General features: G+C 38.8%; 1 protein-coding gene across 2 annotated transcripts; it reads left to right on the top strand.

Annotated features, from left to right (window-relative positions):
• Nucleotides 1–6,074: 6,074 nt before the first annotated feature.
• On the top strand, nt 6,075–21,814 carry TMEM220 (transmembrane protein 220). Of its 2 annotated transcripts, XM_021708958.1 has the most exons (6): nt 6,082–6,138; nt 6,881–6,910; nt 11,647–11,707; nt 14,020–14,143; nt 15,424–15,483; nt 21,505–21,814. In XM_021708958.1, the coding sequence occupies exons 1-6, from the start codon at nt 6,103–6,105 to the stop codon at nt 21,638–21,640; spliced, it is 447 nt and encodes a 148-aa protein (XP_021564633.1). In that variant the 5' UTR covers nt 6,082–6,102; the 3' UTR covers nt 21,641–21,814. The 2 variants fall into 2 exon arrangements, with proteins under 2 accessions (XP_021564634.1, XP_021564633.1); XM_021708959.1 differs by lacking the exon at nt 6,881–6,910 and having other exon boundaries at nt 6,075–6,138.
• The last annotated feature ends 2,007 nt before the right edge of the window (nt 21,815–23,821 follow it).

The raw sequence follows: 23,821 nt of genomic DNA, 5'->3' as shown, positions 1-23,821 counted from the left end.
GAAGCTTGTATAATCCAGAGTAGAATCCCTCCACCGGCCTATCCCAATGCCTCTCTTCCCCAATGCTTCCTTCACACAGAATCAGCAGAGCCTGGGGAAAGCCTGGTCCAGCCTTTGCTAATATGGGGTGTTGGACAGAGGGAAGTGGGCGGCCCTGGCAGGAATTTCTGATCCCTTTCATCCCTGTTCTGCAAACACGTCATCTCCAGAGCATCACCATACCCACATCTGAACACCCTGCAGGGAGAGGGTCCACTCACCGATGATGACCCAGCTTCAGACTTTGTCCACCTATTCCCTCATATTTCAGAGTAGTTGACCATACCTGGCAGGACAGATAATGAAGACTGCTAAAAGGTGAACGAATGCGTCTATAAAAGAGAACAGATTGGCATTCTATGAATATACACTTAGAAATAATACACTTGGCTCGTTGACCAGCTTTGCATCTGCAGATCAGCCCATTCTCCAATCTGTAGGCCCACTAGGTAGGACACTTCTAGAATCAGCCAGGGGAGGGGCTGAGCCTGTTTGTACCTCTCAGCTCATGTCAGCTCTCCTGAAGTTGGCCTGACCAAGGAGAGTCCACATCCCGCAGGGCAAAGCACCCTTTCTGGGCTGTGAGAGGATGGGTTTGGCCTGCAAATGCTCCAGATGAACATGACTTGGTTTAAGCTTCCACAGCCCATCAATTCCCCACTGTTGACATTCTTTTCTCTCTCTCTCTCTCTCTCTCTCTCTCTCTCTCTCTCTCTCTCTCTCTCTTTCATGGTCCTGGGAGGCCTTATGTGTCTGTTGCCCAGACTGGAGTACAGTAGAGTGATTATAGCTCACCAGAACCTCAACCTCCTAGGCTCAGGCAATCCTTCCACCTCAGCTTCCTAAATAGCTGGGACTATAGGCATGCACCACCACACCCAGATAATTTTTTGTAGAGATGAGGTCTCATTATGTTGCCCAGACTGGTCTCAAACTCCTGTGCCTAAACAATTCTCCCACCTCGACCTCCCAAAGTGCTGGGATTACAAGCATGAGTCACTATGCCTGGCCCACCTGTATCTTTATATGAGCTTGCCTATCTCTGCTCTATCTTTTAGCATTGGATATATAATTCTACTTGCAGAGAACAAGCAATTGCCTCTATTTCCAAGTTCTCAGGAGAACAGATGTATAACCAATGTCAGGAGAGAAGCGAGTCCAGCTCGCCTTGCACCAGTGGCTCTGATTGCTTCCATAATGCTGTCACTGACCTGACAGCTAAGCAGGGCCCAACAAGACAAAGGGTTCTTTGTGCTGCCATTTCTACAGAGGGAAGCCAGTTTTGACAAGCCCCTACTCCTTTCTGCAGAACCTTTTGTTAAAAAGGAAAATGAAATTACTCTGCAAGCAGAATTATCTGAGATATCGGATTCATTTAAACTTATTTCTCATTACATCTCAGACTAAGCTTTCTCTTCTCTTTATCTTTTCAAAGTCTAGACCAACCTACAGCAGGACATTTTATTTTAATTTATTTCAATAGCTTTGGAGAGTATGAATAGTTTTGGTCTAGGCTTTAAGTGTACCTACCAACCCCACCTGGGCACATTGTACCCAACAGGTAAATTTTTGTCTCTCCACCCCTTGCCCTCTCCCCTTTCTGAGTCTCCAATGTACCTTATACCATTCTCTGTGTCTTTGCACAGCCTTAGTTTAGCTCCCATTTACAAGTGAGAACATGCAATGTTTGGTTTTCTGTTCCTGAGTTAATTCATTTAGGATTATGGTCTCCAATTCCAAGTTGCTGCAGAAGACATTATTTTATTGTTTTTGATAGCTGAATAGTATTTCATAGTGTATATTTACCACCTTTTCATTATCCACTGATTAGTTAATGGACATTTAAATTGATTCCACATCTTTTCAATTGTGAATTGTGCTGTGATGAACATGCCATATGAGTGCAGGTGTCTTTTTTATATAATGACCTCTGTTCCTTTGGTACCAAGTAGTGGGATTGCTGGATCAAATGATAACTCTACTACTTTTAGTTGTTTGAGAATTCTCCATACTGCTTTCCATAAATGTTGTACTAATTTAAACTTCCACCAACAGTCTATAAGTGTTCCCTCTTCACTACATCCTCACCAGCATCTATTTTTTTTTCAAATTTTTAAAGAAATGGCCATTCTGAGTGGTGTAAGGTGGTATCTCATTGTGGTTTTAATTTGCATTTCCCTGATGATAAGTGATGTTGAGCATTTTTTCTTTTTTCTTTTTTTCTTTTTTTGGTCATTAGTATATCTTATTTTGAGAGATATCTGTTCATGTCACTTGCTCACTTTTTAATGAGGTTAACTGCTTTTTTCTTGCTGATTTGTTTGAGTTCTTTGTAGATAATGGATATTAGTCCTTTGTCAAATGTATAGTTTACAAATATCTTCTCCCATTCTGTAGGTTACCTGTTTGCTCTGTTGATTATTTATTTTGCTGTGCAGAAGCTTTTTAGTTTAATTAAGTCCTACTTGTTTATTTTTGTCTGTTGCATTTGCTGTTGGGGTTTTAACCATAATTTTTTTGCCTAGGCCAATGTCCAGAAGAGTTTTTCCTAGGTTTTCTTCTAAGATTTTTATAGTTTCAGGTCTGACATTTAAGTCTTTAATCCATTTTGAGTTAATTTTTATATATGGGGAGAGATGGGATCAAGTCTCATTTTTCTGCATGTAGCTATCCAATATTCTCAGCACCATTTGTTGCATAGGATGCCCTTTTTTCAGGGCATGTTTTTGTATGCTGTGTCAAATATCAGTTGATTGTTAGGATTTGAGTTTATTTCTGGATTCTCTATTCTGTTCCATTGGTCCATGTGTCTGCTCTTGTATCAGTACTATACTGTTTTGGTTACTACAGCCTTGCAGTATTTTTTGAAGTCAAGTAATGTGATGACTCCAGCTTTGTTATTTTTACAAAGGATTACTTTGGTTATTCTGTCTCTTTTTTGGTTTCATATGAATTTTAGGATTGCTTTTTTCTAATTTCTTGAAAATGTCGTTGGTAATCTAATAGGAATTGTCGAATATCTAGATTACTTTAGATAATAAGATCATTTTAACAATGTTGATTCTTCCAATTCAAGAGTATGGGATGTTTCTCTAATTGTTTATGTCCTCAACAATTTCTTTCATAGAGTTTTATAGTTCTCCTTGTAGAGATATTTTACCTTCTTGGTTAAATAAATATATCCCTAGGTATTTTTGCTTTTTGGCTGCTATTGTAAACGGAAATGAGTTCTTTATTTGACTCTCAGCTTGGTCGCTACTGGTGTATAGCAGTGCTACTGATTTGTGTGTGTTGATTTTGCAGGATATTTTGGGGAATTTCAGGCATTGGCTTAGCTACTGAATTGTGACTTTATAAGTCATCTTTCTTTGTTGCAAATAACAAAACCCCAATTCACACAGGTTTATGTAGAGAAGGGACTTTGTCAGCTCATAAAACAGAAGAGTTAAGAGGTATTTTAGCTTCAGGTATGGCTGGATCCAGAGCCTCTAGCAATGCCATCAGGTACCTGCCTTTCTTTATCTCTTAGCTCTGCTTTCTCTACAGTGACTTTACCCTCAGGAAGCTTTTTCCCTGCACAACTTTCTCCTAATATCTCCATGCTCACATTCTACCAGTTCAACACATTCAATACAAAGAAAGCTTCTCTTTAATAGTCTGGGTTTAATAGTCTAGGGTTTCTGGATTTAGCAAACATTTGGGACATACTTACAATAACAAATTATTTATGATCCAAAAATCCAAATTCAACTGAATATCCCGTATTTTGCCTGGTGACCCTAAGTCCAGGACAGGTCCTAGGATTGAGACTGGGCAGTTTGGATCCTGTACCTCTCTCAGGCCTAATCACAAATGGTGAGAAGAATGCGATGTGTCAGTTGGCAGGCCAAAGTCACTTGCCCATCCCTGGAATTGGAGAGGAGATAATGATCAGCCCCATAGTCCACATGCACCAATAGTTGGAGATGGGTTCTTCCCCACAATAATCGAGACACTGACCATAAAATAAAAGGGAATGAACCCTGCAGAGGCAAAAACAACAGATGTCCACTAGAGTGACTTTGAAAGTTTCAGACTACAGTGAAAAATTATAAAATTTCATGATGGTTGAAAGGTACACAAGAGCTTGAAGGCATTTTCAGGCCAGGTGTGGTGGCTCATGCCTATAATCCCAGCACTTTAGGAGGCCAAGGGGAGAGAACTGCTTGAGCCCACAAGTTTGAGACCAGTCTGGGCAACATAGCAAGACCTCATCGCTACAAAAAATTAACTGGGTGTGGTGGTAAATGTCTGTAGTCCCAACTACTCGAGGGACTGAGGTAGAAGGATTTTCCAAGTCCAGGAAGTCAAGGCTGTGGTGAGTTGTGATTGTGCTACTGCATTCCAGCCTGGGCAATAGAGTGAGACTCCAACTCAATGAAAAAAAAAAAAAAAGCATTTTCATAACATTTTTTTCTTGCAAGATTATAATCATTCCTTGCATTAATTTGCTAAGGCTGCTTAAACAAAGTACCAACCAAGGACTAGGTGGCTTAAACAACAGAAATTTATTTTCTCACAATTCTGGAAGCTAGGAGTCCAAGTTCAAGGTTTCAGCAGGTCTCTGAAGCCTCTCTCCTTGGTTTGCAAAAGGCATCTTCTCCCTGTATCCTCACATGGTCTAACCTCTGTTCTGATCATCTTTTCTTATAAGGACACCAGTCATATTGGATTAGGGCCCATCCTAATGACTTCATTTTTACTTAATCACCTCTTTAAAGGCCCTCCCTCTGCATACAGCCACATTCTGAGTGTTCGGGTTTTCACATATAAATTTGAGGAGGGGACACAGTTCATAACACTCCCATAACACTTCCTCTCTATTAGGAACAGGACCTTGAGGGTGGGTTTGGCTTGTTTCCAATCCCAGGGTTGATTTTAGTAGTGGAACTCCAATCAGGGATGGTCCCTGCTGTCCTCACCATACCTCTGCCAGTCCACCAAGCTCCCTTCCTGGGGCACGCACAGTAAATCCCCTCTCCTGATCACAGCACCCAGCACAGGGCAGAAGACTTTCTTGAAATAACTGTTTCTTGAAAGGAATGAAGCTGAGAAGAAGAAGGAAAAAAATCTTCCTAGACAGTTTTAGGAGATTTAGCTCAAAGGAAAGGAGGACAGGCACACAAGCTCATGATTTGAAGTGATAAAGACTCTTTAGAACAGCAAAAATGATGAAGCCTATGGATGTGTAAATGAGCCCAGGGAAGAACTAATCAGGAGGGTAAATTACAAAACAGAAAAAGAGGAAAACAAGCTAGGGGGGAACAGTGAATATTTCAGTGTCTTTAGTTCATAAGAAATTCATGAGCAATTTTGGAAATTTTGTTGGTTTTGGTGGTGGGAGAGAATTGTAAATATGTATAATATGTAAATACCTTTTATAATAAAAGCTCATGAAGATAAACGAGCCTGTCTGCCGAAAAGCTGTGAGCCGTATAAGATGTTAATATAACTGTCCTCACTCTAGAAATTACCATAATGCTTACAGGGATCTGAAAGTTCCTGAGGTTTGGAAAGAACTGCATAAACACTAACCAGAAAACACACACATTCCTTTTCTTTTTTTTTTCTTTTCCTGTCTTCCTTCCTTTATTTTTATTTTTACTTTTTAACATGAGGAAGGTAGCGTTGGTGAAAACAGATTTTGGAATTGAACCTACATGGGTTCAAATTCGCCTTCCACCACTGACGAGCTGTGCGGTCTTGGGCAAGTCATCCTGCTCCTGTGGGACTCACTTTCCCCGTCTGTGAAATGGGGATACTGACATCGGCACCGTGCCGCGTTTGGGCAGGATCTTGAGTGGGACGGGACAGTGAGGGCTGCGGCCACTCTGCTTCTCTACCGGGCGCGCTACTCCAGGGCTCTTTGGGCATCGAGGCCGGGGCGGGGCGTCCCTGCCTGCCGGAAGGAAGAGGCCGGCCCAGCTGGACTCGCCGCCCCGCCTCCGCCCCGCGCTCCCCGAGCCGATGGCGCCGGCGGCGCGGCCCTGGGCGCGGGCCCTGTGGCGGGCCTGCAACGGGCTCATGGCCGCCTTCTTCGCGCTGGCGGCCTTCGTGCAGGTCAGGCGGGCCGCGCCGCGGGAGGCGGGCGGTGGGCGGGGGACCCGCCAGGCTCGGAGCTCCGCCCCGGTCAGGCGCGCCGCGTGGGCTGACAGGCCGACTGAGTCGCCGGGGCTCATTCGATGGGGAGACGGAACATGGGGTTTATGCTGGGGGAGCCCCAGCCTGTTCCCTACCGAGGACAGGTGTGTTCATATAAGAAAGCCACACACCTGAGAACCTGACCTGACAGGCCTGTTGTGCTGGAATGCTGGAAAGAGCTGATTCAGCGTGGGTCACTTTGAAGGGGACCTTAGCAGAAGCGGCACTGGCACCTTTCTTAACATTCAGTCCGTGGGTGACACTGACCACAACGCCGGGCCTAGGAGGAGGAAGCAGTACAAAGCCCTTTATAGCATGATTATCCTTCTAAGTCTGTTTTAGGGCCCCCTTCATAATAATTTCACTCGTTTTTTGAGACAGGGAATGTCCTTAAAACACCCATCCTAGGTCTGGTGGGTCCTTTTCAGAGCTCCCGTGCAGGTCTTTTTAACAATGCGTCGCTGCATGTTGAAGCCATCTGTTGTGTTCAACCAGAAACCCCTTCAACCATCCTCTGGTAGACTATGTCTCCTTCAGATTTTGTATCCTCAGTGACTATGGCAGTGCCTGGCACTTAACAAATAAAAGCGGGGGAGGGGGAAGAAGACCAAATACAGGAACGGAACAGGACAGGATGACTGTTGATGTTTTGGCATTCCAGGTAAATGATCCAGATGCAGAATTGTGGGTGGTGAGTATGAACTACATTGGACGCTTTCCTTCATTTGAAAGAGTTGCACAACTGCACCAAACACAGTTTCATCTATTTGCCTCCCCCCCACACTTAATTTGCTTAAAAACTTAGAAACCAAATGCCTCGTAAAGTATTCGTATGTAGGGAGGTATTATCAGAGTGGTAGTGCAGTGTGTGTGTGTGTGTGTGTGTGTGTGTGTGTGTGTGTGCATGTGTGAGTGTGTGTATGTAAATTTCACACTTTTTGAAGCAGGTGTTTCTGTAGTATTCTTTTGGACTAGATCGACTAGACGGCCCAACCGAAGACATTTATTCTTGAGGACCAGGAGTAGATGTGACCCCCCCCAATGTGACCCCCCCCAAAAAAAATCAATTGAACCATTCCTTATAAGTTTCTAGCCAGAAATTCATGCAAACCTTTGAGAAACGGGAGGCTTGAGTTCTGTGGTTCTGCTAATTCAGTGAGTTATATTTATAGAAAGTAATTAAAGCCTGTAAAACATAGTCTTCATTTAACCAGCACTGATTGGAACCATTTAGAAGAGGGGGAGATTGTCTCATACATCTTCTGAAGTATCTGAATTTTGCCTAGTTTCTTTCAATATAGATACACAAGACTGTACACTTATCACCAGGAGACAATTCTTAGACAGTTATTAGAATAATGTTGATCATGTACAGATGAGCAGAAAGCATGACAGTACTTGGAATTATAATTTGAAATTCTAGTCCCTTTTTTTTAGTTCAGTAAAACCACATTCTGCTTATTACCCAGATGCGAATATGCTCCTGAATCAAATCAAGTTGCATTTTCCTTGGCACTCTAGTCCATATCTTGAGTTTCAAATATTATTTTCACACAGACAAGTCTCAAACACCCAGCTAAATGTTGAATTTCCAAAAAACTGCTGGATATATCCACCTGTACACCATACTGCTCCACAAATATCCCCAAGGTGCTACCTAGCATCTTTCCCTCCAAAATCCACGTCTCTTCCTGACTCACCCATGCCTATGATCAGAAGAACCATGCTCTAAGTCATCCGTGCTCAAGACTTCAGTCATCTTTAACATCTCTCTGTTTCTTACCACTGCCTGTGAGATCTCCTCAAAAAAACAAAAAAATCTGAGTCAGGAATGATAATACACACCTGTAGTCCCAGCTACTCAAGAAGCTGAGACAGGATCACTTGAGCCCAGGAGTTGGAGGCCAGCTTGCACAGCATAGCAAGACTTCATCTATAAAAAAATAAGTAATTAATTAGATAACAGTCTAGGTCTAATTGCTTATCTATACAGTGTCTGTACAGTTTACCTTTCACTTCATACTCAAATTACATAATATAAAGAACAAATCCCACATCCTCATTCCCAGTTCCACACCCCACTATCTTCCACATGGGTCCCTGGAACAGCTTCCCAGCTCTTCTGTCTACCTCCAGTCCCTTCTGCTCTTCAACTATTTCCTGTATGTCAGTTTCTGCTTAAAACTTTTGTCATTTTCCAAGATCTCTAAGTTAGTATTCCCCAACTTAGAATCAAGACCCACCACAGTATGGTCCCAGCCCACCATCCCAACTTGGTCATTGAAGCCTAATGTAGCAATAATAGTTACTGTGTCTTGCTTCTGGAATTCCTGCATGTCATACCCTACTCAAGCTTCAAGGACTATCTCAAATGGTGTCCCTCCCAAAAAAATATCTCTGCCTCTTTCCTGTGGAGTCTAACCATTCTTCCTCTGAACCTTTTTCATAGCACTAACACAATGGGCTTTGCACTAGAGTTGGCTCTGTATAAGTCAGCTCCCAGGAGGAGGACAAGAGCCATTCCTTCTTCAGGCAGCCTCCTGAAGAGTGTTCCTCATAGAAATTCTTCCTATCTTGACTCTTGAATGAATGAAAGAATGAATGGATACACTGATAAACAATTACTAGGCCTTGGGGGCTGGGACTTGCCCAGGTCTAAGTCACCTTGCTCTGGAGAATATTTGTATCAGGATGCATACAGCAACAAATAATGGAAAACCTGACTAGCATCAGGTTATAAAAATACAGAGTACCTCACTTACAAAGTTCAGAGTTAGCTGTTTAGTAGTCAATAGTGTCATCAAGGACCTATGTTTTCTGTCTTTCTCCTCTGCTGTCCCCAATGTGTAGGTGATATCTCCTCATGTATACAGAAGTTTACTGCAGTTCCAAATGTGTCATCCCCAGAAAAGAGCATCCCAGGTAGGAAGAGGGGAGGCAGGATCAAAATAAGTTTTCTTCCTGTGCTTTCTTCCCTTTTGTCAGAAAGGAAAATGTTTCCCAAGAAGCCCCTTGGACGGGCTGCTAGTCAGTTTGTATGTACCAATATTGCATATTCTTGGGGTTCCGTTCTGATTGATCTATACCCATGCATATTGATTGTTAAATGTTTTGAGTATCAGCCTCGCCCCTAAAGACTTCTTACACTTCATTGCTGGAACATGGCCATGTGAAAGAGACTGAGAAAACAAATAGGTTTTTTTTTAACATTTGTAGTGGCAGGTGGACAAGAGAGAGTATTATTAGGAATGACTGCCTTGATACTCAATGACTACATAGTGTTGAATTAAATATTACAAACGAATACTATGATACCCTTAGTTTATTTTAAATCCACTAACAAAAATATAAAAACAATTATAAATGGGTTCTACTGAGTTCACTATTGAGTGTTGTACTGTGCATGGTTTTATTTATTCTTATTTTTTTAGAGACTAGGTCTCACTGTGTTGCCCTGGCTGGCCTTGAACTCCTGGACTCAAGTGATCCTCCCACCTCAACCTCCTGAGTAGCTAGGACTATAGTTCTGCACCACCATGCCTGACTGTACTGTACATTGTTTTAACTTGTCTACTAGGAACAATTGTTTTCAGTCTCTCTTGCCTCAAATTTCTTTTTATCTCATTCAAGATAGAGAAAAGCATTTAAATGAGGATTAATGGGTCACAACCCCCATGGAAAACTACTACTCAGTGTAAAGGACTCTTTTGTTCATATGTTTACAATAAGCTGAAATAAGAAGGTTTATTTAATTTAATCAATTAATGACAGATATCTGATACATTGGATGTATACTTTCAAAATCTCTGCCAAACATTTCTTATAGAGGGCACAGTTAAATATTGTATGATGCCTGTGTTTAACTCCCCTTCCCCCCCACCACCACCACTCTCCACCCCACTGTGACTAAGTCACCTATTTTTTCACTAAAAGAAAAGTAACTCCTACTACTGTAAGTGTGATCCTTAGAACAACAGCAACAACAGCCTCAGGGAGCTCATTGGAAAATCAAACTCTTGCACCTTACCCCAGACCTCCAGAATCATCATCTACATGTTAACAAGATCCCCACGTGATTTGTATGAATATTAAAATTTGGCACTGGTCTAACCCTCAATCAACCCTTAGCCCACTGTAAGAGATTACCTGATTTGCAAATGTCAATATAGGCCAATATTCCCCAAATCATTAGGGACAGAGTAAGAAAGATGAAGACAGAGTCTGTAATTCAATTGCTCGCTTTCCCCACAGTCAAGACAGACATGTTTTTATAGTGAAAACAAATCACTCAAATGTACAGCTCTGACAACTTCCAAATAAGCTAACGGCTTCTGAAGTAAGCACAGCAATTGATGTGGTTAAACTGCCACATTCCTCAGAAAGTCCCCATGCTTCTTATAAACCTACCCTCCCTACTTGCCCTTTGTCCACACCACACACACACACACACACACACACACACACACACACACACACACACACACACACTAGCAAGTTTGGCTAGAGCCTGCTTCCGATAAATGAGGTTTAGAAATAAAACCTCTTTAGGGACAGTCTTCCTACTTCCAAACCAGCTTATCTGCAGTTTCCAAAAGGAAGAGCCTGACATTATTATTGGGCACAGTTGATCCATACGTTGTTAGAAAACTTTCTGTGGTATCACAGAAGTAGAATATTAGGTTGAATGGTCCACTGGGTCAAATGCAGCAGGGCTAATCATGACTGTTTCTGCTCTACTTCTCTTTTCTTTTTCTTTCTTTCTTTCTTTTTTCCTTTTTAGTTGGAGTCTCACTCTTTTGCCCAGGCTGGAGTACATTGCCCACCGCAGCCCTAACCTGCTGGACTCAGGTGATCTTTCCTCCTCAGCTTTTCAAGTAGCTGTAACTACAGGCGTGTGCCATCACAACCAGCTAATTTTTTTATTTATTGTAAAGACAGGGTCTCGCCAAGTTGCCCAAGCTGGTCTTGAACCCCTGGTCTCAGGCAATCCTCTTGCCTCTGCCTCCCAAAGTGGGATTACAGGCATGCCACCACACCTAGCTCTGCTCTACTTTTCAAAGAACATTTTATTTTATGCAATTGGAGAAAGGCCATTTGGACATGGAAGTTGCTTGGGAGAGATTGGAAGGATAGTGTGTCTTAAGATCCAAACTCTACACACAATGCTAGAGCTCAAAGATGAATGAGCCTCTTCTGGAACAGTCTACAGTCTAAGAGGAAGGTACATAAAATTGCAACCAGACATGGGTAAGTTCCAGAAGAGCAGAGGCTACCACTTTCTCAATAGCTAGTGAAATCCCAGAGACAGATCGTGGAGCATGATGGCCACTGTTCTCATCTTTCTTTATCCCATCTTTCTTTATCTCTGAACATCTTGTATATCGGGCATGCTTCTTAAGCCACATAATTTCCTCTTTTTGCTAACAGATGGTGTATACTATACCTGCAGTACTGACCCTGCTTGTTGGATTTAACCCTCTTGTCACAGGTATAAACTTTACATTCTAAATGGAGACATAACAAATTCTTACAGTAATGAGACCCTATCTGCCCACTTCCAGGACAAAAACAGGGTTCCCTAGGCCTTTCCTCTTATTTCTGATCACAAGAGGGCTAATTCTATTCTAGATCATCTTTACCCATCTTCAAGAAAACTTCACAAGGACTTGCTGTACAGAGGCCTTCTTTATAAATTTGGACCCAAGACCTCTGATGCTGATGTAGAATCATGGTTATGTAGTTTAGCCTAAGAGAGAGAGAAACTAATGCAAAATCATTACAATCTATGTGCAACAACAATCTTCGTGCTAATCTTGTATCCTCATACTTAGTGGCTGTCAGCGCCTATTATATATTTTCTGTTTACAAGCTAGTTCAACCTTTTTTTTTTTTTACAAATTCATCTTAGAGCAATACCATGCCCATTAATTACTTCCTTATTTTGAACTACTCAACACCTACGTATATGAACCACTACTTAGGTATAGAAATTGTTTATGTCTATAACAAATCTCTAGATTTTTCATTAATATATGTTGCTCTTCCTAATGTCTCATGTACCGTTATGGTACTTGCAGCAATGCATTGCATACTTTTGTGTATGTTTCCTCCTACTAGGCTATAGGCCCCTTAAAAGCAGGATCATGTCTTGTGCATCCTTGCATAAGCCTTAGTCTATTCAAAAATCTCATAGACTGGGTGGCTCATAAGGACAGACATTTATTTATCTCAATCCTAGAGGCTGGGAAGTCCAAAGTCAAGGTGCCAGCAGATTACCCATTTATGATTTATAAGTGACAACTTTTCTCTGTATCCTCACATGGCAGAAGAAGCAAGTGAGCTTTCCAGGGCCTCTTTTATGAGGACAGCAATCCCATTCATGAGGACGCCACCCTCATGAACTAATTACCTCCCAATTAGGCCCCATATCCTAATAATGTCATCTTGGGGGTTAGGATTTAAACATGGATTTGAGGGGACATAAACATCCAGTCCATAACAACATGGCCAGGCCTGTGGTAAGTACTTAATGCTTATTGAATGAATAAGTGACTATAAAATAGGGTTTTTCATATACTTGTTCTGTAACCTACTTCTTGGAATCTGTACACGAACATCCCAAGTGGGTATACATGTGAAAAATTTAATTAAAATAACTGGTTTGTATTGCCCACAAGCTACCTAACTCAATGCTGAGCAAAATGTAGCTGCTTTGCCTTTTATGGCCCTAAAAACCTCTCAACGAACTTTAAGTTGGACAGTTTTCTACTATAAAACTGTGTGTTGTAACAGAAAAAATACATTTTACTTTCGTTACTATTATTAACACTTTCTTATTATTGGGCACTATTAGTCCTGACAGATTCTTTTTCAGTTTCGTTAAAACAGCTTCTGCTAGTGAGGCTTGAACATTCTTGGAGGTCTTAGAATAAAGACTAATGATTCCTACCTTGGTGGGAAAAATTCTAGTTCTCTAGATGGCTGGGCATCTTGTACAGGCCCCTTGAACTCTGTCACATATTTAAGGTAGATCAATTAGGGTTATTTTAGTTTCAAGCTAGAAAAAAAAAAAACTCAACTGTACTATGAACTAAGAAGAAAATGAATTGGTACAGTCTACTGAAAAGGCTAGGGGTGGTGCTGACTTCAGGTACTGATGGATTCAGAACTTAAACTTCTCTCCACCTCTCAGTTCTACTGTCTGCCATGCTGACTAATCTTCCAGGCTCCGAATGGTATCCCAGAGCTCCCAGCTCACGGAGCTGGTCTCACCTTTCTATACCTAAGTGGTAGATCATATACATAAGTGATGAATAATTCAAAATAATAAAATGATTAACGGGCATGGTATTGCTCTGACCAGGATCTAACCTTCAACACACCAAGTCCAACAGAATGTAGATTGTTTCTTTACTCCACCAAAGTCTCAGAATTGAGTTGGTCTGAACTGATCTTCTGTTTGCCCTGAGCCAGATCACTATGGCTGAGGGGATCAAATACATTGATTGACCTAGCTAAGGTCCAGTTTGGTGGGATTCATGGACCAGGAGTGTGGACAGGGTAGATTCCCAAAGAAAATAAGGATGACCGTCATAGGAAGGGGAGATGCTGAGCAACCCAAAGAAGAAATGTCCACTTCAGATTATATTGAATGCTATGACCTCTGTGTTGTCCCTAAAGAAAATAAATAAATTTGGAATGCATTTTCTAAAAGCAGACTATAGCAAAACAGGTATAAAGAGATCATTTTTCTGTAGGATGTGATTCCATGGCTAATAGCATCAGGATGTCTATTTTTAGGTAACATTATTTGGAAGAGTGTCTCTGCAATACACATATTCTTCTGTGCATTGTGGGCTGTTGGCTTGGCATACTACTTCCTGCTTCATACACAACAGAACATCTTACACGAGGAAGAAGGCAGGTGAGTAGTGACTTTTGCTCTTTGGAGGGGTGGAGCTGTTTCTGAGAAATCTTGTATTCCTTCACAACAACTTATCTATACACAATATGACTAAGCTCCCCCTAATATACCATGAGGAACAGGGAAGATATTATCTCTTTTATAAGCTGATGAAACTGAGGAAATGAAGGAGCCAGGATTCAATCCCAGCACTATCTGTCAGGCTCCACTATTTACTACCACAGGCAGTCATTAAATACTATGTTATATTACAGTCAGGCAGTTGGACCTTGGCCTCCTTGGAACCAGCAAGGGTGCTATACAGCAGTACTCAGACCAACCTAATAAAGTGATAACTCTTTTAGCATTCTGATTCACTTCTGATTTAAACCACAATATTATCTGCTAGTGGGGATCAGCCATCTCAGAGGTCAGAAGTTTGTCAACCTCTGTTAGACTCACACTGGTATGTCTTGTGTTATTGTCTCCCTTTGTCATAACCATTTGTTCACATTTTTATCAACTCTTCCTACCACCCTTAAACTTTGGCCTTGTTAATAGCCCTTTCCTTTAGGCCCTAATCCTTAGAAAACTGGAGAGCACATCAGGTGGGGTCTGTAGATGAGAATGTAAACCAAATGGGTTGAATCACCTCCAATGTAAAGCCCATGAATTTTAGTGAGTTCAAGGTGGGGCTTCTAGCAGTACTATGGCTGAATATGATTTTTCTAATTCTAGAGAAATGTGCTTACAGTAAATACATATATCTAGGAGCACATATCCACCCCAGTATTATTAGTTTGACTTATACTCTAAATCATTCCTCTCTTAGGAAGTTACTCAATCTTTTGCAATATGTGTGCTCAAATTATGTACTGTTTTAAGTTTATCCTGCCTAATACTGAGGCCTCTAAAAAATATAAAAATAATGACTGATCAAATCTGGGGTTGTTTTCTTAGTTTTACTATTCCTCCCAGTGACCTGAAATAAACGATGTATCTGTGTAATTTTTAAAATATGTATTTCAATTTTGTGAAGGCCCACTTAAAAATTAGGGAACAGCCATGGATTTTGTATCTGCCTCTTAAGATGAATTTTATTTACAGATAAGGCTTTAAATGGTCTTTAAAAAGTATTTTATGAGCCATGGCCAGACTTGAAAATGTTCTGAGGATGCTATGTATCTCAGTGGAAAATCAATTCAAGCAGAATGCACTATCAAGTGGTCATGAAGAGAGCATGATGATATGCATCTCACTTGCATCCACTTCCAAAATATGAAATGTGTGCTGTTTTACAGGGAGCTCTCTGGTCTGGTGATTATCACAGCATGGATGAGCCTATGTCGCAGTTCATCCAAGTAAGTATTCAACTCATCAGTTAAAATGAGGAGTTTTCATGGTTGACAAAATCAAATAAGAAGTAAAAATATGAGCCGGGCTTGGTGGCTCAGCCTGTAATCCCACGCCTTTGGGAGGCTGAGGTGAGTGGATTGCCTGAGCCTGCGGGTTCGAGACCCGCCTGGGCAGCGAGACCTCATCTCAACAATAAAATCACAAAATCAGCCGGGCGTGGTAGCACGCGCCTGTAATTCCGGATACTTGGAAGGCTGAGGCAGAAGGATCGCCGGAGCCCAGCAGGTCGAGGCTGCGGTGGCCGGGAGCGGCCACTGCACTCCAGTCTGGGCGACAGAGTGAGACTCCAACTCAAAAAAAAAAAAGAAGTGAAAATATGGACACATAAGTGAAAACAAGAGTCTTTAGAAAGAAATGCTTCATTTTCCAAAAAGAAATTAATAAGAGCTGGTTCAAAGATTCATGATCATTCATGTTCATAAATGCCATAGTTTTCTATGTGGCCAAGTGTAGTCATAAGCAGTCGCCAGCCTAAAGGGTGTTCTTCAGAATAAAGGAAAATGGTCTCAAGAGAAAGTTTGAAGATTCAGGAAAGAATAAAGAACAAAGAAAATATAAGTATGTGAGCACATATTAGTGAATATTAACTTATAAAACAATAATAATAATGTTTTTTGAGACTTAAACATATATAGGATAAAAATACATGACAACAGTAGTATGTAAGTTGATTGTCTGGAAAGAGGTAAAAGGTCCATTTATTAGACTTTGATGTTGTAATTCTTAGGATAATCACTAAAAGAGTTTTAAAAATGGTTATTGAAAGCCAGAATAGAGAGGGATAAAAACAGAATAAGTGGGACAAGTAGGAGGCATACGTTAAGATAGAGATTTAAACCCAAATATATCAGAAATTCCATTAATTACATTATAAATGTACCATATATTCCAGCTAAGAGTCAAAAAATTTCAAGGTGTTTAAAAATATCAAAAACCCAACTCTGCAGTGTTTACAAAAGACAATCATTAAATATACAGGTACAGAAAGATTTAAAGTCAAAAGATAGAAAAAATGTACTATGTAAACACTAACCAAATGAAAGCTACTATAACAATTTTAATAGCAAAATAGACTTTAGGGCAATTATTCAAGAAAAACAATTCATGTAAATATTTTGAAATATTTTAATTTTTTATTTCAAAACTTTTCAAACGTATGCAAAAGCAGAGACTAATATAATAAATCAGATGTACCAATCACCTAGCTTCAACAATTATCAATATTCCAGGTACAGTGGCTCATGCCTATAATCCCAGCACTTTGGGAGGCTGAGGCAAGAGAATTACTTGAAGCCAGGATTTCGAGATCAGCCTGGGCAGTATAGCAGATCCCATCTATACAAAAAACTTTAAAATTAGCTAGGTGTGATGGCATATGTCTGTAGTCCTAGCTATTGGGGAGGTTGAGGTGGGTCACTTGAGTCTAGGAGTCTGAGGCTACAGTAAGCTACAATCACATCACTGCCCTCCAGTATAGGTGACAGAGCAAGACCCTGTCTATAAAAAAAAAAAAAAAAGGAAAATAGATATGGATGAATGAATGGATGGATGGATAGATAGATAATGTAAAATATCTACATGGCTCCAAAGTTTAATCTACAAAATAAGATATATTAAAAATAAATCTGATATAGGGGGATATCTTCTCTAGCCCCCTAGCCCTATATCTGCCCTTTTTCTATAGATGAAAATTTTCAATTATATGGTTTGTCCCCCCATGACTTTTTAATGAAGCAAATATGTGCATTTATTTGTATTTCTGTTTGTCTCAGATAAGTGGTAATACATTATACACAACTGTATTCCACTTTCCTTTTTCCCTTACTTCAGCCTAGAGATCATTCTACAGTATATAAAGACTTTCCTTATTCCACTGATAGCTCCACAGCTTATTCAAGCAGGCCTCTACTATTCACATTTCATCCTGTGTTTTGCTACTGAAAATAGTGTGTACATGTATCTAACATATTTTTACCACTGTATCCTTGGAATGAATTCCCAGAAATGAGATTGCTGGGTCAAAGTGTAATTGCAGAGTTAATATTCTATAAAGTCCCAAATTCCACTTCTTATGAGTTCCTCCAATTTGTATCCCCACTAGCAATGAATGGAAGTGCATGTTTCCCCACAGCCTTGCCAACAGAGTGTGTTGTCAAAATTTTGAATTGTTAACTCATTGAATAGTTTTGAGAAAGGGGTAGTTTTAATTTGCATTTCTCTTACTAAGAGCAAAGGTGAGCACATTTTCATATGGTTAAGAGACATTTGCATCTTTTTCAATAAAATGTTGGTCCATCCCTGAGAGATGTAGATTTAACCTGATTTTCTCTAAGGTTGGCAGTCTTCTCTATTTTTAAAGCTCTCTATATACTAGGGCTATTAATTTTTTGTGATATAAGATGAAAATGTTTTTGCAATTTGTTATTGTCCTTTTATTTTGCTTATGCAAAGTATACTTTATTTTGCCATGAAAAAGTATTTTGTTGTTGTTATTTTAATGTAATCATATTTATCAATCCTTTTCCTTATTGCTTCTGGATTTGGAGTCATAGTATAGTTAGGAAAACTTTCCTCGCTCTCAGGTTATAAAGTAACTCACCTATGTTTTCATCTAATAAATGTATGGTTTCATTTTTACATTTAAATATTTGATCTATTTAGAATTTATCCTGATGCAATGGTATAAAGAATGGATCCAATGTTATATTTTTCTATATAACTATCTGGTTATCACAGCACCACTTATTAAAAAGCAGATTTAGGCCAGGCATAGTGGCTCATGCCTATAATCCCAGCACTTTGGGAAAGCTGAGGTGAGAGGATCGCCTGAGCCCATGAGTTCGAGACCAGCCTGGGCAACTTGGCGAGACCTCATCTCTACAATAAATTTTTTTAAAAAAATTAGCTGGGCATGCTGGTACACACCTGTAGTCCCAGCTACTTGGAAGGCTGAAGTAGTAGGATCGTCTGAGCCTAGCAGGTCGAGGCTGCAATGGCCGTGAGTGTGCCACTGCACTCCAGCCTGGGAGGCAATGAGACTCCAACTAAAAAAAAAAAAAAAAAAGTGGATTTAAAATGCCAAGGAAAGATACTTTTAGTGACAAAAGTTTCAGTTCATCAAGAAGATAGAACAACTTTAATATAGCCTCTAAATAGATACAACAAAAATGAACTAAAAAGAAAAACAGAAAAATCCACAATTATCTTGGGAGACTTTAACACACTTCTCTCAGTTACTAATAAACAGGCAAAAAAATCAATGAAGATATAAAAGATTTTAACCATACTGTAAGAAACCATGAATAGCAGAATTTCCATTCTTTTCAAGGATACATTATTTACAAAAAAACTATATGTTAGGCAATGAAATAAGTCCCAATACATTTCCAAAGACTGAAATCCAATAGAGCACTGTATGTTCTTTGACCACAGTATAATTGAGCTAGAAATCATTAACAAAAATTAAAAATAGGCAATCACTGTATATCTGGAAATTAGGAAATACACTTTGAAATAAAATTTGGGTCAAAGAAGAAATCACAATGGAAATTAGAAAATATTTTGAACTACATAAGAAGAATATTACGTATCAAAATTTGTGGGATAGAGCTACAAATCATGTTTCAAGGGAAATTTATAACCTTAAGTACATACTTAAAAAAAAAAAAAAAACCTCCAAGAAGCTAGGAAATTTTTCAGTTCAAGAAGTTAGGAAAAAAACCAGCAAGTTAAATCCAAAGAATCATGAAGAAAATAAATATAAAAGCACATGTCAATGAAATAAAGATCAACATTAAAAATAGAGAATTAAAAAGGCCAAATATCAATTATCTAAAATGATATATAACATTAAGAGCCCTAGCAAAAATAAAAATAAAAGAGCAAGAGAGGCACAAATGACAAAGATCAGGAATGAAAAAGAGAGTACTACTATATATCTAATAAATACTATAAAAATCATAAGATGATATTATGAAGAACTTTATGCCAAAAAATTTGAAAATATAGATTAAATGGGCAAATTCTTTGAAAAAATACAATTTAGCAACACTTACACAGGAAGAAACACTCAGAACAGTTTCATAACTATTAAAGAAATTGAGTTCATAATTTAATTTTTTTCTAAAGAAAACCTCTAGACCTAGATGGTATAACTGAGAAAGTCTACCTAACATTTAAGGAAAAACAATGGCAACTTTCAACAAACACTGCCAGACAACAGAAAAAGAAGAAACACTTTCCAACTCCTTTTATGAGGGCAGATAATCTTAATACTAAAACTTGACAACAATACCAAAAAAAGGAAATTACCCAGCAATCTCAGTCATAACCACAGATGGGAAAATCCTAAACAAAACATTAGCAAATCAGATACTGCAATATATAACACAACTAAGTTGCAGTTTATTCTAGGAGTATAATGTTAGTTTAACACTTAAAAACAACCAACCTTTCCACAACATTAACAGAATTTTTAAAATAATCTATCAGTGCCAGCTAATACAGAAAGAGCATATGATAAAATTCAACATCCACTCTTGATAAAAGCTTTTAGAAAATGGTTGCAGAAGGGAATTTAATCTGAAAAAGGGCATCTGTACCAAAGCATGATACTTTATGGTGAATTGTTGAAAACTTTCCCTCTGAAATCAGGAACGAGTTGAGGTTGGCCATTATTCCCACTTTGACAGTACTAGCTATTGTCCTAGTCAGTATAATAAGGCAAGAAAAAGAAATAAAAGTCCAAGGATTAGAAAGGGAGAAATAAAATTTTCATTCTTTGTGGGTGACATGATTACATATGTAAGAAATAAAAAAAGAATCTAAAAAATTACTAGAATGAGTTTACCATGATTGCTGCATACTCAATGTACAAAAATTAACTGCAGTTATATCAGCAAGTAACAAAGTGATAAAAACAAAGTTACCATTTATATTAACATAAAAAAATCAATTCCCTGTGAATAAATCTAGCAGAGATGTGCAAAATCTCTACACAAAAAAATCTCTACACAAGACATTATGAAATTAAAGAAGACTTAAAATATTGGAAGCCTAAACCTATACTGTCAAAAGGATAAATAAATGAAATAATGGAATAGAACAGAATCCAGAAACAGATCTACACATATGTAGATCTTTGACTTATGACAAAGGTGGTACTGCAGAGTAGAAAGGAAAGGCAGTATTTTCAATAAACAGGTCTAGGTCAACTTAGTATTCTTATGGGAAAAAAGTGTAACAACCCCTACTTTACAACTTTCATAAAAATCAATTCCAGGGGGATTGTAGATCTAATATAAAAAAGCAAAACAATAAAACTCTAGAGAAAGTAATTTAATATCTTCAAGACCTTGAGAAAGTTTTCTTAAACAGAACACAAAAATCAATAGGAAAAGATCAATTTTAACACTTTCTAATTATTCAACGACTTCTGTTCCTCAAAAGACATAATTGAGTGGGACAAGAGTTTTACATACAAACAAGCATTTGTATTAAGAATATATATAGCTGGGCTCGGTGGCTCAGCCTGTAATCCCGCGCCTTTGGGAGGCTGAGGTGAGTGAATTGCCTGAGCCCGTGGGTTCGAGACTCGCCTGGGCAGCGAGACCTCATCTCTACAATAAATCAAAAAATTAGCTGGGCGTGGTAGCGCATGCCTGTAATTCCGGCTACATGGAAGGCTGAGGCGGAAGGATCGCCGGAGCCCAGAAGGTCGAGGCTGCAGTGGCCAGGAGCGGCCGCTGCACTCCAGTCTGGACGACAGAGTGAGACTCCAACTCAAAAAAAAAAAAAAAAAAAAGAATATATATATTTCTACAATCAATGAATAAGTTATATTTCAATAAAACCATTGAGAAGAGAGCATGCTAAAATGTAATGTTTTACCAACTCAGTCTTTATATTTGTTTCCAAAGCAATTCATAATTTTTGAATTATTTATAATAATTTTTGTGTCTTTATAGGAATCCGGTTGGTGGAAGAATTCAATTGGCCACTGCCATTGTAATAGCTCTTTTCCCGTTTATCTTATGGGTCTATGTATACATTAACAAGGAAATGCGGTCCTCCTGGCCAACTCACTGCAAGACAGTAATTTGAAGAAATTCAAGAATCTTGTTTTTAAAATAAATAATTTTTTATAAACATTATGGTAATAAGCCAGCTTCTCAGGAGTTTATTTCAGGTAATTTGAGCTAATAGAGATAATTTTTTTGTTTTTAATCCTAACAACTTTTTAAGACTGTCTACAATTAAATGTAAGATTGAATGGGACTAGTAAGAGACAGGGTCTGACATTTTCTTGGAGCCTTTATTTAAAGGGTATTGTGTCACAGTGCAGTGGAAAAGGCACTAGAACAAAGTTTCTAAATTCAACTTCTCTATATGACTTGAGCAAATCTATAAACCCCCTGGTGGCTATTTCCTTATCTATAAAATAGGATTAGTACCAGATCTCTTACTTATAGTTACAAGGATCAAACTAGGTAATACTAGAGCACTTTGAAAATATAGTGTTTACAAAATTACACCTGATTCAAATAGAGGGGAGCAGAGTGGGTAATATACGGAAATTACTGAAATAGAAGTTCAAGAGAGGGCTATAGCCTTGAACTAATCTTATACTGAACTGGTACAAACTAAATGAGAACACTAGATGAACCACATTAACAGGCATGTCTTAGAAAGAAAAGTTGGGTAGAATAAAAGAATTTGGAACCAATCCAGAAGGAAATAGGGAATATAATTACAATCTAAATGAGAAATAAGGTTAACATCTATGCATTCTTTTTAAATGGATAACCCTAGGAAAGAGAGCATTGCAGAGTCACACGCTCCAGAATGGAAGCCACAAGCCACAGGTTGTGACTTGAACACTTGAAATTGGCTAGAGTGACTGAGAAAGCAAATTTTTAATTCTTTAAAATTTCATTTTAATTTAAAAACTGATACTCAATTATTAGAAATTCTTTTAAATGTATTTGGAACAACTTGAGTATGTAAATCTTTTTCAACTGTAAGTTTTATGATACCTAAATACAGATCAAGTATTTCCAGTGAAAATTGTGTCCTGTAAGTGTAAAATACACACTAGATGTTTTTTTCTCCTCCTCTATACTCCGAAAAACACACTAGATTTTAAAGACATGGTACAAAACGAATATTTTTATATTGATTACGTATTTAAATAATAACATTTTAGATCTATTGGGTTAAATAAAATATACTAAAATTGATTTTATCTGTTTCTATGTACCTTTTAAAATGTGACTGCTAGAATATTTTAAATTATTTATGTGGCTCACGTCCCTTTTGGAAAGCCCTTTTCTAGAGCATCTGAATGGCTACTTTTTTACATGTGCTAGTATTAAACTAGTATTCCTTTCTTTTTATGACAGCAAATTACACATATTCATATTTATAGACTCTGTCTCACTCATGCTGAGGTCTGTGGATGCAGGAATACATTATAGTCATTTCTGTGGTCAGCTGAATAATAGCCCACAAAGATATCCAGATCCTAATCCCTGGAACCTAAGTTACTTTATATAGCAAAATGAATTCTGCAGATGTGATTAAAGATCCTAAGATGAGGAATACCTGGATTATCTGGGTGAGCCTTAATATAATCACAAGTGTCCTTATAAGAGAAGGCATAGGGAGATCTGACTCCACAGACAGCACAGAGTGATATGACAACAAAGCAGAGATTTGAAGATGCTACACTGCTGGCTTTAAAGATGAAGGAGGGGGCCACAAGCCAAGGAACACAAGAAGTGCAGCTCTGGAGGATGGAAAAGTCAAGGAAAAGGATTCCTCCTCAGAAAGCATGATCATGCCAACACCTTGGTTTCAGTCCAGCAGAAATGATTTCAGACTTCTGACCTCCAGAACTGTAAGAAAACAAATATGTGTTGTTTTAAGCCACCAAGTTTTGGTAATTTGTTACAGCAGCCATAGAAAACTAATTTTCTTTATATCCCCATAGTGCCTAGTACTCAAAAGACACACTTATGTTGACTAATATTTCTCTTAATGGTTTTTAGGCCCTGAATCACGCTTTGTCTACACTCGAATAGTCCCCATTTGCCATCTAATGTTTCTGCAAGTAAGCTTTTGCATATATGACAATGGAGTAAACATGTCCCATTTGTCTATAAAGGGAGTCGGGTATAAATTCATTTACCTACTGTAGCCTCAGACAGCACTAGCTGGTGGCCCAAACAGACCAAGTTAGCAGGCACACAGCTGCACCAGCAAACTTAATTCTGCTTTGGTTAG

Source organism: Carlito syrichta, unplaced genomic scaffold (genome assembly GCF_000164805.1).
Source record: "Carlito syrichta isolate Samal-C Ts95f unplaced genomic scaffold, Tarsius_syrichta-2.0.1 Scaffold153648, whole genome shotgun sequence".
Lineage (NCBI taxonomy): Eukaryota > Metazoa > Chordata > Mammalia > Primates > Tarsiidae > Carlito > Carlito syrichta.
The sequence above is the reverse complement of the archived record's forward strand: the minus strand, read 5'-3'. Positions and strand labels throughout refer to the sequence as shown.